Here is a 19494-nt window from a genome sequence, read left to right as displayed (position 1 = left end):
AATGTATGTTTGCCTGACAGAGGACGGTAGCCCTTTTCTGACTGTTGTTGAACACGTTATCTAGACTGGAATCTTAGATGTTCCCATCTGAGGCTCTAGGACTTTGAGCAAGAGGCTTTCTTTTCCTAACAGAAAGCTGATTTCAATAGCCTCCTGGTAGAATGCCATAATGTTAGAATCAGTGAGTTGGGGGGCAGGTAATCCAAACAGGAAGCTTCTGCACACTGAAGTCTTTGCTCATTTATTTTCTTTGGTCAGAGAGGCACGAAAATACACACATATTTGCAGACTTTGAAAAATAAAGCGTAGGAAAAACTGAGCTAATACCTGTAGAAGGACCATTTTAGCAGAAATTGCCTGGCAGCTTTAGGGAAACTGGGTCTTCCTTCATAGGGTTTCAGTGCTTGCATCATCACATTGTCAAGCCACGCAGCCCACTGCTCCAGGGTGCTCTGCTGCTGAAGAGTCATCTTGAAGTCTGTTTCTAGTCTCTGAACCATGTTGTCATCACACTGGCACACCCAGGAAGCCTGCTCCTGAGACAGGACACGGAAAGCAAAAGGAAAGTTCAACTCAGCAGCTTTTCATTGAATATTAGCATACAAGCCATATGCATGAATGAGAAATTATAATGAAAGTTTGAAATAATTTCAGTGCATTAAGAAAATGAACAACTGCTCGTCAGTTGTTAAGGAAACTACCCTTGCCTTTGTGCATGAAAAAGTGATGTGACATAAAAGCATGACTTGGTTTTTCTATATTAGCTAGTCTGTGTGAAAGACTAACACACAGGATTATTTAAGAAAAGTAGAAGGCTGAACCTACAGTATGCAGGGTCTTTTATTCGATTCAGTTTTTATACTGCCTTCAAAAGTTCCCTCTTTTTTCTTCCGATTAGATAAAACTATTTGAGAAGATTTAGGGTAAGTCAGGTGGATAAACAGGTTCAATTGGCCAAAAGTGGTCCCTCAGGATCAAAACAGAAACAAACTCTGAATGGTACTGGGTAGAAACATATACCGTATAAGTTTTATAGATTGGGAACTGAAATCTCAAGAGCTGTCAAAGCAAGGTTATGAATACAAATTAATTCACAGAACTGAAAACAACAACAACAGCAACAAAAATACTTTTGAGAAAATGTAGACATGCTACCTGCCAAGGAATTTGATTACTACCATTTTCCTTCAGGTTCTGATTAAGGAGTTTCATGTTTGGTAATAGCAATGAAACTAGAAACTTTTAAAGGTACTTTTCAGTGGTTGCCATAGTTTGATAATGTTTCTAGTGCGATGTTCGAATTAAAAAAAAACTATACTCTGAAGGTCAGAATATAATTATTTGGTAACATAGTACTTGACTGAGAGTCAGATGACATTGATTTTAATACAGGGCCAGAATCAACTAAACTGACCTTAAGAAATTCATTTAATTTAAGTGGGCCTCATTTTCCTAAGCATATAATTAGAGAAATGAAATCTGACAATTTTTAAGCTGGGTTCATTGTGTCCAGATTATATTTTCAAAATACTTTTCTGTAAAGGGGTGTCTATGAAGGTCCTCTATAGCTCAAACATTATGAATATGTATTTTTCTGTAAAGAGTGTCTATAGCTTTCACTGTATCTGTTCTCAGAGGACAAGTTCATTCAAATCAATAATTTTAACTGAATCAATCCCTAATCTCCATCCTCTGGTCCCAGCATCTCTCCTGATCTTACAAACTTTAACTAGTCAAGAGATACTTCAACAGGGAGGTACTTCAAATACAAAACACCCAAACCCCAGTCACTTTATTTCCCCAGGGATATCTATGGATTTTTTTTTTTCTATATTCCCAGCTGATGGTACCATCTACTATCCTTCTTGCTCTTATCTAATTAGTCATAAGGCTTTCAGATTTTACCTCCTAAATACTACTTTTAAACATTTTAAGTACATTAAAATCTGACTATAGAAAAATTAAAAATAAAAATAATCAAAAAAGACACAAAATATTAAGAACATCTAAATGCCAACATTACGAGATAACTACAACATGCTAATGTATATACCTTTCAACCTTTTCACGTACAACATGAATATGCATGTATGCATATGCCTATATAAAATATTTTTAAAAAGGATGACATGATACATTCTACTAGATATTCAATTTTTCTTAAGGTTCTTTTAAACGTATCTTTTTTGAGTGAAGATTTGAAATAAATATTACAGTATAAATTTTAAGGCAATATGAACTTTTAATTCTCACTAAAATCAGTTCATATACATTCCACTGAAATACGTAAAGCTAATGACTTTGTAAACTTGAGATAGTTTGTTCTTGTAAAGGTTATGCATTTGCATGTGTGTATTTATGTGTGTTGTATACTGATAAAATGATACATATAGAAAGATACATTTTAAAAAACTTGATATTCATCAGAAGTTTGAGCCCAATACATGAAGGTCAGAATGAACAACTGATTTTCTATACCCTAAAATGAATTAAGCTCAAATATTACTGTTTGACATATTTTAAATGATAAAACTAGAGTAGGCTACAGATTAAAATTTCTAAGAAATGGAGTAATTAAAAGTTTGTTTATTTATTTATTTATTTATTTAAAGATTTTATTGGGGAATTGGGGGATGGAACAGCGTTGGGGAATCAGGAAGGGGAACAGACAAATTGCTGTCCTTTTGTTCTTCAGTCTAGTTGTGGAGGACGTCGCTTCACTGGCCCATGTTGGTATTATTATTGCACTCTTACTGAGTGAGGCAGTCACTCGCCAGCCATTGGACAGTCGTTCATGGCGGCTCATGCTGGCTGCCGGTCAGCCCCACTGCAGCCTATGCCATCACTGGCAACTCACAGCAGCCCAGCTCCAGGTCGAGCTGTTGTTCACCATCTTAGCTGTAGAGGGCGCAGTGTCACTGGCCCTCATGTGGGATCCGAACCGGGGCCCTGCTGCTCAGAGCTGGCATCCCAAGCCAACTCTTAATCAATGTGCCACTCGGCCGGCCCAATAGTTTGTCTTTAAGCAATGATATAACTTTAACAGTTTCATTGAGATAATCTCAATTCATGTATGATACAATTCACTCATTTAAAGTATAAGTTCAATGGCTTTTAGTATAGTCACAGAGTTTTGCATCCATCACCACAATCAACTTTAGAAAGTTTTCATTTCCCCCCAAAAGAAGTCCCATACCACTTACCTGTTACCTTCCAATCCCCCAGTCATCAAGACGTAGGCAACCCTAATCTATTTTCTGTCTCTATGGATTGACCAATTCTGCAGATTTCCTACAAATGGAACCACACATTATGTGGTGTTTTGTGTTTGACTTCTCTTACTTCACATAATGTTTTTAAGGTTCATCCATGTTGTAGCATGTGTCAGAACTTCATTTTGTCTCATTGCTTATTCTTAGTTCTATCAAGGTAGGGCACTATTAAGAACAAATGTCTCTTGTGTGTTACAGTGCAAAGGGCTTTACGTATTACTAAATATTTAAACACTAATCTAAGATAGGTGTTATAAAGTAGGTTAAGTAAAGCCCAAAGCAGTTAAGTAACTTGCCCAAGAACCCACAGCTAAGAGATGAAATAATTTAATCTCCTGCCTATCTTCAATGACTGTGATTTTCCTTATTCCATTAACTATTCGGCAAACCCTGGTAACACTACTACAATATTGTAGTACACGTTGCTGTCTACTACAATAAATTTTAGCAGACATTGGCAGATGTTAACCACAAAACAGAGGAGCAGTCAAGTCACAGCTGAGTAAAACTACGCTCTCTCAGGGCACTGTGAATATAGAGGCTTCCTGTATATTGATGAAACGTTGAAGAGAAATATGATGATTTTAATTAAGAAGAAAAAATTGGAAGTCTTTCCTCAGAAGACACGTTTTGAAAGAAAACCGAGTACCTGGACATTGGCAAAGTCGACACGGTTGAGGTCATTGAGCATCTGGTTGATCTGAGACGTGTTCTGAAGCACTGCGCGAGCTGCCTGGGCCAGGTGATTGAGCGACGTGTATCTTCGCAGAGTCTGGGCAAAGGCACTTACAGCGGCAACCTGTAAAGAAATCCAATTAAACTGGGATTTTTTTTTTTTTTTGTCCCCTCCAGTAAAAGAAACCACTGCAAGTGTTCAAAGCTTTATTCCCTTGCCAAATTTTAAATGCTTCCCTCTGATACTTATTTCGAATTCATTTGGTGAGAGAGCTTACTTGTAAATTATAACATTTAAATCTCTAAACCAAGTATTATTTTCCTTTTGAGTGGGTTGAGGTCAAGACTAAAACAAACTCCCACATTCTTCGACATCTGAGTGCAGCATTAATTAAACCAGTCTCACAAGTGACTACTCATCCATAGCAAGAAATACTTTGTCTAGGCAAGTAGAAAAAATGTTGATTTTCCTTTCTTTTCTACTCTCTGTACTATAAACTAGGCAAATATTTTTTTTTCTTTCTACTTGGAAGCCAAACTGTACAGTCTCACTTCCTAAAATGGATTTAAAAATATACTTTTCAGAGCACTGTCATTCAGATTCACTCTTACAGTTTTATTTCATAGAAACTTGGGTCATTTTGAGGTAAAACAAAAGTGTTCACAATAGCCTTTATTAGCAAATATATAGCTAATAAACTTATTAGAAACAAGCAACAAGAACTACTCTTTTTCAGGATTTGAATTTCTGTAAGAGGGCTAACCAGGAAATCTCCATTTTCCCTTCAAAATCTACATTCCATCCTTATCTAGTCTGCTCTGTGCCCGGGAAGACTGACCTGAACATACTTCATTAATCTCCTCCCTTATACTCTGCCTTCCAGTTGGGTTTGGCCAAAGACAGGCACTGGCAGGAGACTGAAGGATGGGAATAAAGGGTGGTCAAAGATTTATTCCCGCACAGCCTCCGCTCTTTCTGTTTCGGCAGACACTGCTTTCCTTTTCTAAGGCCACTGTCCTGAAGCAAGAAGAGGATCTCTAAATGCTGTAACTTTTACCTCTTCCCCCTTCAGACCAGGGATGTTCAGGACCTCCCACTGTTGTTTACCTCTTCCCCCTTCAGACCAGGGATGTTCAGGACCTCCCACTGTTGTTAGTCCTGGGGAGCTTTATCATTCCTTTTCTTAACTCTGTTCACACATTTGGAAATTAGACCCTTCTTAAACTCTCTTCAATTATTCTCCTGTCTGAATATGCCATTTGTTTCCTGCTGCAACCCTGAATGAACCAGGTTACAATGAAAGAGATCAAAGATAATACCAAAAAAACCCCCCAAAAAACGGTCTAGGTAGATATCTAAATCTCATGATCTGAATAGATCCAAGGATAATTTAAACATATTTACAGGAATTTATGGTATGACATTAACTCACTATGGTTATATAAGCAATTATTTAAACATTCAGTTGGCTGAGTGGTAGAGGGTGATCACAGGTCAAAGGATGCTCTATCTTGATAGTGAAATGTTTTAGAACTATGTGGAACTTGGAGGAAGTTCACATACCCTCAAAAGAGTCCTACGCTTCTTTCAATTTCTGTGGTTTTCCAATTTCTGTGGTTTATATTAATCAAGCACATATTATGTGCGAGGCAATGTGTTAAGTGTCTCACATATATTACCTTGTTCAATTCTCATAACCATCCTACTAGACACACATTATGACTTAAAGAGGTTAAGTAGTTTGCTCAAGGTTACACAGAAACTATGTTACAGTGATGGGATATGAACCCAAGTATTTTGATAACAATAGCCAGCATAAGCTCATTATTCTGTTTCTTCTGTCAGGGTAGATTGTCTTCTCTAACTGAATGTTCACCTGAAAAAAGGGTGCACATCAGTGAGATAGGCAGCAGAAGGCACCTTCCACCAAGGTAAATAAAATCAACTCTGCAGGTCAATGAGATGGCCAATATTACAGCTGGATTGATACCATATCCACTTTGATGACACTGGGAAGAGGTATTTTCAGCTGTTTGAAGTATTGTTTTGAGTATGACTGACTTTGCAAATCAGAAAGCATTCTTCTGACCATCATAATCACATAGCACCTCCATTTTTTGCCCATCTCACTGTGGCACCCTAGAACAGCATTGTCATGGAGAACTTTCTATGGTGATGGAAATGCTCTACATATGTGCTGCCAGATAAGGTATCCACTATCCACAAGGCAGTATGGCACACTTGAAATGTAGACAGTGTGACTATGGAACTAAATTTCAATTAAATTTAAATTTAAAATTCAAATGTAAATAGCCACATGTGGTTACCTCTACTGTATTGACAGCATGGCTCTAAAGCAAAAATCTAAGGTGGAATATCAATGAAATGTTTCTTTCTTTATGTTTTAGAGATAGAAAGTGTTATTGCAAACTGATAGTCAAAGCAGAAAGAACTACTTGTGCTCCCAAACAGACTTGTCAGCTACAAGAGCTTCAATCAACCACGCCCCCAAATTGAAAGACAATGTATATTGTTGGAGTTTGAAAGTGGATATGGTAACTGACAAAAATCCACAAATGTAAATTCCTGATACCAAAGTTTAGAAAGAGTTAGTTCAATCTTGCCATGGGGTATGTTTACACATTAACCTAAAGTAACATGATTAGTAGGGGACAAAAAATTCCTATCTTTAGCTAAATAATCCACATTCTTGATATATACTGATCAATTATGAGATAACTGTTTCACTTTAAGAAATGATTACTTGATTCACAAAAGCATTCTCTAATGTTAAAAAAAAATCCTGAAAAATAAAAGAATATTAATTTACGTGAACTTTTCACAACACAATAAGTATAGCTGGAGACTTAAAAAAATCTAAAACTCCTTTAAATAGGAACTATTTGAACATTCTAGGCCATTCTTTCTAATATTTGAAATTAAACAATCTAAAATATATACTTGAAAAAAGGGCTTATAAATACACCACACTTAAAATGGTTCTTTGGTATTTTTGAAAGGGGCATTATCAAAAACATCTCTTGTGCAAGTTTTTTATTACACAGTTATAAACACAAATATAAAAATCAGTTTTAAAAATTCTATATATCGTAATACCAACATTTTACATAATGCCATTTCATAAGACATGGAAAAGTCACAGTTCAGAACAATTTCTTAAACACAAAAGAAAAAGCAAAGATATAAAAGTGTACCTTGGTTTGTATCATTCTTTGTGGAATATTGTTCATGGCATTGGAAAGCCAACCTTCAAGGCTTTTAGCAAAATTTCGAATGGCTTGGGTCAAGGCACCTAAATGTTAAAGAATAAAAGCAGAACAAAAAAAGATAGCAAAGAACATTAATCTTTATGCTAGAATAAGGGAAAACATGCGTACGTACATGACATATGAAATAGCACAGAGCTTAAATTGTCCTCAATGACAAGGCTTTATTTAACATTATTCCTAACTTTGAAAGCATCCAAGAATTACATTTTGGGCTTTTTTTTTCTTTTAAAGCTATTTTGTTCCAAGATACTTATAAGACTTTGTTAGGAAATGAAAACATTCAAACATTTTTGCTTATAGCAACATATACCAGTTGTGAATATACTTATGGAATTTCCTATCTTAAACAAAACACTTTTCATGAACAGTTCTGTGCTCAAAGGCTATTTTCTTTGTAAGTTGTTTGATTTTTCAAGCTGTTAATCTAGTTTTTCTTTCTTTCTTTCTTTTTCAGTTAAAAGAAGATAATGCAATGCTTCATCTCTTTCTCTAAGCATCTGTTTACACTAGAACATATCAATAAGAAGCTATCTCTCACTCTTTTTGAAAAGTAAGGTAAAAATTAAAATTGCCTAACTTGAAAATTTTGGATAACTATTCTTCATTTCACTTGGCAGGTAGAGATAAAAGATCAGTGTGATAAAACTACTGTCACAGAGACCGATATTCTTAAGATATTCCTAAAATAGTCCATTCCATATTCTTCACATATCTGTTAAAGCCTGAAATAGGGATAGGTCCCATGACAGCTTTTTATGGTGGTCATAAAATGTTTAGAGGCATCTTTGACTATTTTACAAGAAGGGATCTGCTTATTGATATTGCTATATAATAGAAGACAGAATTCTTCTCTTGTTCAACAAGTAATTCATTCAAGAACATTTTACTTCATCTGTGCCTGAGGCTCTACAGTATAGGGAGCAAATTTAGACATTTAATAAGTGTTTGAAACATTCACAAAATAAATCTTTGTGGGTTCTCTATAATATGGGCAGGTATTACAATTGGTAGTCTACTCTAAGAAACAGAGAAGTTACATTTTTGTCGAAGGCTCCCAAGAATGTTAATGTTAATGATAGGATTAAATTCCTTGATGTTTTTCATTCTGTGCTCAAATGAGTCTGACATGCCTCTCTATTACTTTTGTTAAAGCAGGGTTAGACATAATTTAGTTTACTCGAGTTACTAGCACACGATACAAATATTACTAATCCAATAATAAAAACAACTAGTTTTTAAAAATGATTTATTTAACTGGTCAAATCATAAAGAGAAATTAAAATGGCTTAATTTTGATTAGGAAAAACATTCAAGAAGTGCAGACTCTGTAACTATGAGAATCATTGGAAACGCTAAGTTGGAAATTTCTTTAGAACGAATCTTTTGAAATTTCCAAAGCTTCCCACTTTAGCCGAAAAAGAAAAAGGAAAGAAAAATATTTTTCTGCTGCATTATGTACTAGAACCATGGAGGGCAGGCATGAATGGAAATGAAAAAGAGTGAAAAAAAATTAACGACCCTTTTAGAAACTCAGTAAGATTTTTTTTGTAAGATTCAATTTGGCTATCTGTATTTTGCATTTTTTTATAATATATAATAATTATTTAATCTCAAAAAAAAACAACAAACAAGAACCAGGAAAGGTTACATTAAAAAAATTAATATATGAGTCTTGTTTTATATAGACAAATTTGATGCTAGGGAGATTATAAAACGATATGTTTTATATATCAAATGATTTTAAGTTTTTACCTTTTTGTACTAAATGACATTTGGGCCCCCTTTAATTACATCTTATAATTTTACATTTAAGTGTTACCAGTTGAGTTCTTATACAATTCTTTACACTTAACTTTTTTTTCATTTTCAGATAAATGTATTTTAGAATATAGTAGCTTCAAGCTGACTTTAAATTAGTGTGATATGCAGACTTTTTTGGCTAAAAAAAGGAGTCCCATCTGGACAGTAAATGGTAAAATGAAGCGCTAGTAGCCATAAAATGACAATTTTTAAAAATAAAATTATGTTTGCTCTCTCTATGTGGGTTCATATCAGATCAAATTGTGCACATGAACTCTAACAACTTCTCTCATGAATGAATAGTTTGAAATTTAAAATCTATTCCAAAGCTAACTTGTTTCAACCTGCTCATGATTAATATTAAAATGCATACAATCAGAAGATAGCTATCCAAACTGCATTGTAAACTTTCTTTTGTTAAGTCATGTTGTAGAATGGGAATTAAATTTCCAAATGTACCTGGCACGTTAATGTATCTTGTAATTTCAGAGAAAACATTAAACTATAAAACTATGCTCATGTGAAAATTACTGAAGTTGAGCTGTCTGCTGAATGTAGAGACAAACAGAATTGACAGAATAAATTGGTTTTTAAGTCAAAATTTACACACAACAAAAGTCAAATATATTGTGTATTTAAACTGTGGGGCTTACAGTGAACTAAAATTGATACATGATTTAAGTTAGGAAACTGTTGAATTTTTTAAGTTAAAGCCTTGTGATGCTAACATAGAAGCAAAAGATTTTAGAATTACTTAATGAATATTGATGTTGTTGATTTTCCTCAAAAAAGAAAGTGCTCACTGACATCTTTCATCTCATGAGGGAAATTATATATTAGTGGTAAGATGTCATAGGCTAATGAGCTACCTATGCAACTTCTCTTAAACATCTCTAGAGATTATAACTTAGAGCATAGGGAGCAAGAAAAAAACAAGGAAAATCAGATTCTGAAACATAAATCAGTGGAGAATTTACACATTCAAATTTTCCATGACAACATCACATTTAATCAATCTTTGGTTCAGATAGAGTAGAAAACATCAGCAGTTTATAAAAATGTGCGAGAATAGCAGCTGGATATTTAAAAAACTAATTTCTATACAAATATATGTGTGTTTATTGATATTACATGTAAATGTGTATCTAAGTATATATTTTAAGGTGGTGGGGAACATGTGAGGTAATTCATGTCTTCGACCGTTTCTATCATATTTAGGGGAAAATAAAGTGTATACATACAAATGTTAGTATCTTCATTTTTTGTTGTACTAAATCCCTATTTAAATATTGTCTGAAATAATTTAACACAAATTAACTGTGATCAGTGTCCCAGAAGTACCTGGTTGCTGATTTCACAAGCTAAAAAAGATTGCTTTTATCTTATTAAGAGCACTATAGAGTGGAAATTCTGTCCTGTGTGTTTAAGAATTAAGGTCACTAGTATGTACTCATAAAGATGTAGGCATAAAATCGCTCCAACTGCCTCTAAGATAAGTATCCATAGTAGCGTTTATATTGACACAGAAAATAGCTTTGCTTGCTGCAATGTAGTTTAAAAAGCAACCATCACTTGAAAAAGGTTATCTAACTTATCTATGTAGTTCCTATTTGGTTCATAGTGGGAATACAACACTTGTGTGGTTAAACAGATTTTTGTCTCAAAATGCCAGTTAACTATTACTGTTAATGGAAACTGCATTTGTAGTTCTTAACATGATGTAGGTGACAAAGTAAGTGCTTTTATGAAGGAAATCAACTGCAGTGGAAACCAAGATACGTTCATTTCAAATCAAAAGCAATCATGAAAGAGGCTTGCCTAGCAATTACAGGTTTCAAAAAAATTTGGCATTATGAAGGAAACTGTGTCCTTGGGTGGAATAATTTTTACATGATTGACTGGCCTGGGAGTGTTCTTGCAATTGTCATCGGGCTGTCACATGCATAGGTTAGCTTTTCTTTCAAAAAGAAAACTACTAAAGGTTGAAAAACAGATTATTTTTCCCCTCTTACTACAGTTCTGCCCTAGGCTGCTTTCAGGCAATACTCTGTGTTGCATGTTTTCTGTTTGGCAAATCTAAATGAGATTAGAATCACGCTAGATTGCAATGTCACTTCCCAATACTTTCTGGGTGGAATGTATGAGAACAAAAGCATCCATACTCGTCTGCATTTAACTTACTAGGAATAGGTCTAAGGACGTCGGGGATGAGAATCTCCACCAAAGCCTGGTACATCCCATGGTCACAGTTACACATCCATTTCAGGATAGACTCATGTTTGCACAGAGTTATCAGCTTTGCTTTCGGAAGTCGACTTTCTATTTCACTCAGATTGCTGGTGTGAATAAATGTAGCAAATGAATAGATGGCAAATGAGGATAAAAAAGAAAATGGACTTTAAAAATAGTTTTAGTTTATCAAATATTACTGAGGTTAGAACTATACCACCATTGCACTGGCGCCATACGACTGGAAATAAATAACACTCCCCCAGAGCTGCCTACGCACGTTAATACTTTCTGACGGTATAAAAGGCAGATATGATACTAATTCCGTGAGGATGAAATAGCTCTACCGCAGTCCCCCAAATCAATAAAATGGGAGCTATAATACACACGCTGAAACCTCAAGAGAGCAGTTTGTGGTTTATTTCAATCTATTCGTTTAAGGTTATCAGGTAAGGTTCACAACTGGTATACATATTTCTCATTTATTACCTGTGACATCTACTCAGCCATGAAAATGAATTGGAAAAGCATATTGATTCTGACCTTGATTCAGTAATGGTAGTGCCGTCAGTTGGAGTAGAGGGAGAATAGCGCCAGAATGTTTGCCACAATTTTTCTATCAGGCTAAACTGAAGATTCACAACAACATCCAATATTGCCTAAGAAACAAAATGGTTATCGATATTATCTTATAGTATTTCTTATGGGGATGTGTGAGGAGCGTATGATGTAACAGAACTTAAATGGTAAAGATACCTTTGGGTTCTCATAAGATAACATGGTGAAACTGGACTAAATTGTGGCAATGGAAGTGGAGAAATGAAAGAGATTAGCTAGGGGGCAAAAGGAAAAAAAAAAACTCTTGAAAGATGAGGCAGGATATTTGTATTCCTCCCATAATGGTCTCATATCCCAGCCCCATTTTCAACTCTCTTTTTTCCCCAATGCCATGCTTGCTTGCTTCCTTTCCTCTTCATTTTCTTCTCTTACTTTTCTTCTATTCTTTTACCCACTGCCTCCTTCTACCTCCAGGGTTGCTGCCACTCTTCCTATTCTCAGACCAGGAAGGGCACAGAACATAGATTCAATTCAAATAAGTGCTCACTGGGCTAAGTGTGTCCACTGGCCATCGAAGGGGCCAGAATTGAAGGACGTGGAGGTTCCTGTGTGTGGAAGACAGAGTTAGGGTTACATAAGCTCTGTCTAAGGCTGCTGATCATGGGTTCTAGAGTGTTCCCAGCCAAGCAGAAGCCGGGCACACTCTATAGTCAGGCCGGCCTTCAGGTGATAGCACCTATCTGGGCAGGAAAAAGTACAGTAGGCACCTCTCTGGTCACGCAGTACCTCCCATTCAATCTCATCTCTGCATCTTCCCTTTAGAGAGCAGCTTTAAGACTATCCCCTTTTTTAAACTTCACCCCCTACTCCTCCTTAATTTTATCTCCTAAATCCATTTTCCAGCTGCATCAAGGACTTTTTTTGATGATGCTAAAATTTGCCACTTTCATTAACCTTTGATGATCATATTAGTTTCACCCTGCCACTGCAATTAGTTTGTAAATTTACCTTCAGATAAAAGCAGTCATAAAACCAAGGAATAACTTGTTGGTGCAAAGAGTGTGATTCTGTGATTATTTGGAGCATAAAAGACAGAAGTTGTCATTATAACGTGTTTGATGTCCTCAGCATTGAGAATGAGGACAGATAAAACAGCACAGTCAAGATCTTCAAAATTCACAGAAACTAAGAGAGGAGAGCGAGGCAATCGAGAGAGACAATCTGAGAATTTGGGGCAAAAAGAAGAAGCTGTGACGTCATAATTCCAAAGTGTGTGCTACCTCTGTAGACTGGTTTTATGCATGATACAGAGAATAACTGATGTTCTACACAAAAACAATGTGACCAATTCAAATACAAAGCAAAACCTGTTTGAGGCATGTTCTGGGAACTAGGAGGAAATGTTGCAAGTAGTTGGGTAATGAAAATGGAGGGAAGGGGAGAAATTTATCAACATGCTCCTCATCCTTTTATATCAGCAACAATTAAAATGCAAGTGGGAGCCCTGAAAGTAAAGGCATATAGATGTCTCTCCCTCAGACAAAAAGCACAACCTTCTCAAGAGGCAAATTATTACAGCTGCTTTCTCGACTGCATCTTAGGCACATTCCAAAAGACATCTATTAATGAGGCAACTACTAATATCTTATATAATACCTTACATATCTCTATCTATGAGATTGCTATAAGAACACTATGTTTGTGCTAAAAGAAAAAAAGTTACTGTTGCAGTAATATGTGTAGAAAATTATACTTGTTCCTTACCTAAAACTAGTGATACAAAATATCTTTGATAAACAAATTGTAAAAATTTCAAACAACAAGCAAAATAGGTATATTAATGTTTCTCTAAAACATAAACTGTAGGAAATATGATATAAAATAAAGCAAGTAAAGAATTCAGTGCATCTTAAATTTAGTATCTCTCCAAATTAAATAATCTCTAACTGTTTTGAAAAGGACATTCACATTAGCCTCCTGAGGCAGTTCTACAAATGAATCAAACATTTGTCATTTGTCCATCCACCCACCTTCAAATATGTTCAGACTAAAATGTATAGGCTAACATATTTTAAAATAATCCATATTCTAGTGGTTTAGGGTGAATGGCCATTTACAGGACTGGATATGAGACTCAGGCACCTATACTTCAAAAGTTTGGAAGTTGGACAGAAAAACAAATACGTATTAGAATTCTTCTGTTTCACATTTGCTGCTGTGCTTCATGAGAGAAGGCACAGACAGCACTGGTGACTGAAATAATGGGGATTATTCTGTAGATCGCCATTTCCCTTACAGATTACCGTATATGTCCCTATCTCTTCATATAGAGTATGCCTGCAAATTGATACGTTAATGGAAATTTTGTAATACAAAGAATATTTTCATCTTATTGGGGGACTTTTTCACTTAGAAAAATATTATTGTGCATTCTTTAATACTGTTAATAATCATGTTCTAACTTATATTTTGAGTATGAGAAACTTAAAAAAAAATCCAAATTATATTTGTTTAGGCTGGTTTGCTTAAAGCAAGGTTCGCCCAAACACAGAGAAATAAGAAACTGCTCAGAGAATCTTTCTATAAATTTTTATCGAATATACATGATATTCAGTAGAAAGAAAGAATTTTTTTTCTAGACACATAGGTATCATCCAGAAATTCTTTAATATTGGGAAAAGCACAGCAGTCAAAGAGAAACGAATATTAAGTTTCTTTCATCATTCCATTTCCAAGAAATGTTGGGAACAGACTGGCAGGATATGTTGAAGATCACTTTTGGCACATGGTTTGTTAATACAGAGAGAGCTTGCCCTTGGTTGTTAATAATTTAGCACCCTTGACAAGCACTCAAGATTTATTCAAGCAATTCTTATTTCTGGAGTAGGAAAAAACCTGTGAATGCTACGAGCTGAGACATCTCACAGCATACTGCATTGTCAGCAGTTAGGAGGACTGCTTGTGAAATCTAAAGGATTATCCTTCTACTCCTAAGTAGATCACAAATAGCCCTGGCATAAAGCTACTTAAATTCTAAACAGGCTCCTCTTTCAAAAGGAAAGGCACTTATGAAACCTCTTATTGCAATACATTATCCCCTTGGTACTAGGTGAGGGGCAGGCACATTAACAAGCTGGCCTGGGGAGGGAGAGTTCACCTCCTGGAGACAGTGTAGCCAATTCCGATGTGGGGTACTCAGAAAGGGAATAGGAGTAGGGGTGGAAAATACCAAGAGAAACCTTAATTAACCACAAAAACAAAACAAAACTGGAGCCTCAATGATCCCTGGAAAGAATACCCAAAGTGCTTTATTAAACATTTCTAGAAAATATTTTGCTACAAATACACATTTATGGTGTAAAATTGAAAATGTAAAATGAAAAATTAGGTCTCTTTCCTCTGAATCCCAGTCACCCAGTTTCCTTTACAAAGGCAACCATCATTAACATGTTGTGTGTGTGTGTGTGTGTGTGTGTGTGTATTCTTTTCACTCAAATGATATACACAGTTGTATCTTGTTTTTTCCTTTAAACATAAATCCTGAGCTTGTTCCATATTAGTGCATTTAGAGTTGCCTCTTCTTTTTAATGGCTGCATAATATTCTGCTCTATAGATTACACTATATTTTATTTATTCAGTGTCCTATTAGATATTGACGTTACAACCAATCTTTTGCATTGAAAACAATAATGCAATAAGTTTTCTTGTCCACTTATCTCTTCATCTGTATGTAAACATTTTTCTAGGATAAAATCCTAGAAGTAGAATTGCTGCATCAAAGGATGCATATTAGGATAAGCTAAGAAGGTGGAATGTAAAATTTATTCTCCCTTTCCTGCTTTCCTCACTTCTCCACTCTAAGACAAGAGGAAAAATTAACTTATTAGTGCACAAAGAAATATGAACTAACTTCATCTGTCTTCTAGGAATAACTCTGATTGTTTTGTTTTAGCAAGTTGTCTAGCAAAACTTAGCATGTGGTTGTGCTGTTTGAAAAGACTTACCTCACAGTGCTCTCGATAAAGACTCTGCAGTGACTTGATATCCTCAAAGGTAGTACCATCTGGCAGAGAAGAGATTTCAACTTCTCCAAACTCTGGAAGTGCTCGAGATGCATCTGTTACCATGACAACACAACAGAAAAAAGCTTTGTAGATGGTGCCAATTACAGATTAATGAAGGAAAATTTAAGAAGACTAAAAAGAAAAAAAATTTTAAGTCAGAGGTCCACAGAGCAAGGATTTTTGATATTAGTATTTGCAAGCAAAACTTGGCAACATCATCAGCACAATAGAGGGAACACAACATTTTTGAAAAAACTAAAATTTCACTATGACTATACTGGAAATAACATATCACAGTGTCTCTTAATATAGAGCCCCTATTAAAAGAAACATATATTAATATCTTAAGCTGGCCAGTACCAATTTTAGCTACTTTTACTATTGTTACTTAAGTATGTAAAAAATAAATCTAGCCTTAAACTCATTATGCTCATACGTCTTATATAATCATAAAGCACAAGCGCTACAAAAGAAATACAAAGAAAACTGCAAAAATAACATTAAACTTAACAACATTAATGATGTGATGGATGATGCTGTTGTCCTTTAAGTAAATTACCTCTCACAACATGAATATGGTATTGACTACTGAGGCAGGATCTTTTGGGTTTGACAGGCCTATAACCAACACATACTTCTGGTGTTGGTTCTCCCATTACTCTTCAACATTCAAATGAGCTGTGAAACTTTCCTCCTCACAGAGCACTGGGACATCATTTAGCCTTCCCTTGGGATGAAGGCGTAATTTACATAGTAAATCTCTCTCTGTTCTTTTCTCATTAGCTTGGGACAATTAATGCAATACACTTTGGTGCCTGCCTTATCATAAATTCAAATACAAATGTGGAAACTAAAACTGCAGAACAGTATTCCTTCTAGTCTTCTAGGTAATCCACAGTAAGATTTTTTTTTTTAAGATTATAATTGAAATAAAAACATAAAATAAAATAAAATATTTTCTTCTTGAGAGCTCAAACATCCACAAAAAAATACCTGAGAACTTTACTTTGGGAAATGCTGCCATAATATTAAACTTCAGTAGCTACTCCAACTTGAGAGTCCATTCTAGTTGTCTTTGTCAGAAAGTACACATAGACACATATACACACACACAGACACATACACACACGCACTCTCTGATAGCTTCCACTTAGCTTGATCTGTTTTACGGAAACTATGCATGCTCACCTCTAGAAGAGTTGTCAATTAAAGTGCCACTTTTGCACCTTTGCCTATGACAGGAATACATAAACTGTTCAAGTTCTACTTCCTAACTCTTTAAATAAAAAGAAACATGTATACGGTCTAGAAAATTACAAAAAAACATAGGAAGTACTGTGATCAACTTAAAATAATCAATTACTTTTTAAAGTTTATAATATATTTTTTTCTAATCTGAGACTGTTACGCATATGTCACTTTATACACAGAAAACAGGAATCCTTTTTGGCACTTCCGTTACTACTGAAAGTAAACACAACACAATTTTGATCACAAAAGCCCAATTAATACAAATTCTGGAAAACAATTTCACAGCAATAAGCCTTTAATTTATATACATTTAAAAGTCCTACATAGCTCATGATTTTTAAAAATAAGCTATAGTGAACATGAGAAAATATAAATGAACTAGAAATATCATATGATGTGCATAATTTCAGCACACAAAAAAGGTCTTTCTATGTAATTAACATCTATAATAGACATCGCACTTGGAGAAGACACTACTATTGTTCTCTTGTTTGCAAAATCCTAATAGCAACTAATATGCATTACACCTTAACATACCTAAAAACTGTTGATGATGTTGACTTTGGGCAATTACAGTTTGCTCAACAGATGTGCCTGTCTGTTGACCACTTCCTGTGAAACCATCTGCAACCCCATCCACTTTCTGCATAGGCTTGTACCTAAAAATATTAGATGGGAAAAAACAAATAAACCAAATTATTCCTTGCTTTTTAGTACTACACAAAACTCCCAAGGCATTCAATTTTATTCTATCTTCTTTAATGTCTCATGATAGTTGTAGGCTTTTTTCTCCTTGACAGTCTCATAAAGCTAGAATGAAGAAATTTTTTTCAATTGTGAAAAGAATAAAAGAGAGATGGGCTAGGAAAAGGACTCATTTTTGAAAATTCGTAAATTTATCTAAGAATAAAAGTGTTATGAGGTATTTCTTTGGACAGCAGTGGCAAAGATGTCCACGATAATAGTTTTTTTTTTCATAATTATAGTTTTAATACACAATTTGAATATAACTTTTAATGGCCAATGGATCAAGGGAGAAACATTTTAAATACGTAGGGACTTTAATCTGAACTAAGATCTAGGAGCTAGGGCCTGAGAAATGTTGATGAATGGCTTCCAATTAATAGCTCTAAAATATGAATCAGCCTACAAACTCTACAATACTGTTTTTCTTATCTCCTTAAACTTCCCATGCATCTCAACACATTCATCTCCCTTGAATCCTCTCCACATCTGCAAACACAAAGAACCAAAGCATCAACTTGCAGCAAAATACATGCAAGAATCCATCACAAACCTAGTACCAGATTAAAAAAAAAAAATCAAAGTCAGCTACAGTTACATCTTTATGTTTAGGTCTAGTCATGCAAACTTATGGATTTTCCATACTGCTAACACAGAGAAAATATGCTTCAGCAGCATGGGAAAGGAGGAAAGACTACTTGGGAGAGAAATACCACATATGGGAAAAACGCCCAGGCAACCCTCCTAGGATAAGCAAATACAAAGTAGGAAGGAAATAAGCAGCAACTATAATTTTTTCTAAGATTTAATTTACTTTTCTTTATTATAGAAATTTAGAAAAACAGAAAAACTAAGAAATTAAAATCTGCAATAAGCTTATGTCCTGGAGATAACATCATTCATTTTATGCTGTTTGTCCTATTTCCCTTATTTCTAATTATATTTATAAAAAAATCCACCTAATATTCTCAAGATTCAGACACTGGATTCTTCCATTAGTACCAGAAGGCAACTGGATCATTAATGTGAAATTATTGTGATTAACAATGTCCCTAATACATGAACAAGATATACTCAAAGATGCCTGCATTCTGATAACAGATATAAAATGAATGGAGCTGGTGAAACATCACACAAACTAATGCTCCGGTTGCCTTAAGGAAGGATTCGATCTTAAATGTTATTAATTACAACCCAAATAAATGAAACTTCAAAGAAAATACCAAAGTCATTCATAACGACATTTACATTTATTTCTTATATGTCAGTATCTCACACAGAACTGTGAAAAGCAAAAATAAAGTCAGAAGATGAACAGGGTGAAAAAGGCTACAACACATTTCATCCTTGTTATCATTTTAGCAATGACCCCACATCTCCAAAATGTTGGTTGTTATTTTCTAATGATATAAAAGAACTCAAGCCTATTCTTTTATTTAATGGAAAAACCATCTAAAAGTACTTTTCAACTTGGGCCATACCAAGAAATGAAAGAAGGCCTAGTATTTGTTAGAAGCACCGTTTATGAAAATTAAATATTTTTCTCATATAATTTCCTCCTTAAAGAATCATCTTAGCAAGGCAAAAAAAAAAAAAAAAAAAAAGAAAG

The 19494-nt window shown here is 34.8% G+C and overlaps 1 protein-coding gene across 9 annotated transcripts in view; it reads right to left on the bottom strand.

Annotated features, from left to right (window-relative positions):
- RFX3 (regulatory factor X3) overlaps window positions 1–19494 on the bottom strand; it is a 253383-nt gene that overhangs the window by 14500 nt on the left and 219389 nt on the right. For all 9 annotated transcript variants that reach the window (XM_019645933.1, XM_019645927.1, XM_019645929.1 and 6 more), the window contains 7 exons: window positions 17679–17800; window positions 15831–15943; window positions 11811–11926; window positions 11220–11374; window positions 7164–7261; window positions 3922–4071; window positions 328–536 (listed from right to left, as the gene is read on the bottom strand). In XM_019645933.1, the coding sequence (XP_019501478.1) occupies window positions 328–536; window positions 3922–4071; window positions 7164–7261; window positions 11220–11374; window positions 11811–11926; window positions 15831–15943; window positions 17679–17800 (963 nt within the window). The remainder of the gene's footprint in view (window positions 1–327; window positions 537–3921; window positions 4072–7163; window positions 7262–11219; window positions 11375–11810; window positions 11927–15830; window positions 15944–17678; window positions 17801–19494) is intronic.

This window comes from Hipposideros armiger, unplaced genomic scaffold (genome assembly GCF_001890085.2).
Source record: "Hipposideros armiger isolate ML-2016 unplaced genomic scaffold, ASM189008v1 scaffold_95, whole genome shotgun sequence".
Lineage (NCBI taxonomy): Eukaryota > Metazoa > Chordata > Mammalia > Chiroptera > Hipposideridae > Hipposideros > Hipposideros armiger.
This window is presented reverse-complemented; position numbering and strand designations above follow the sequence as displayed.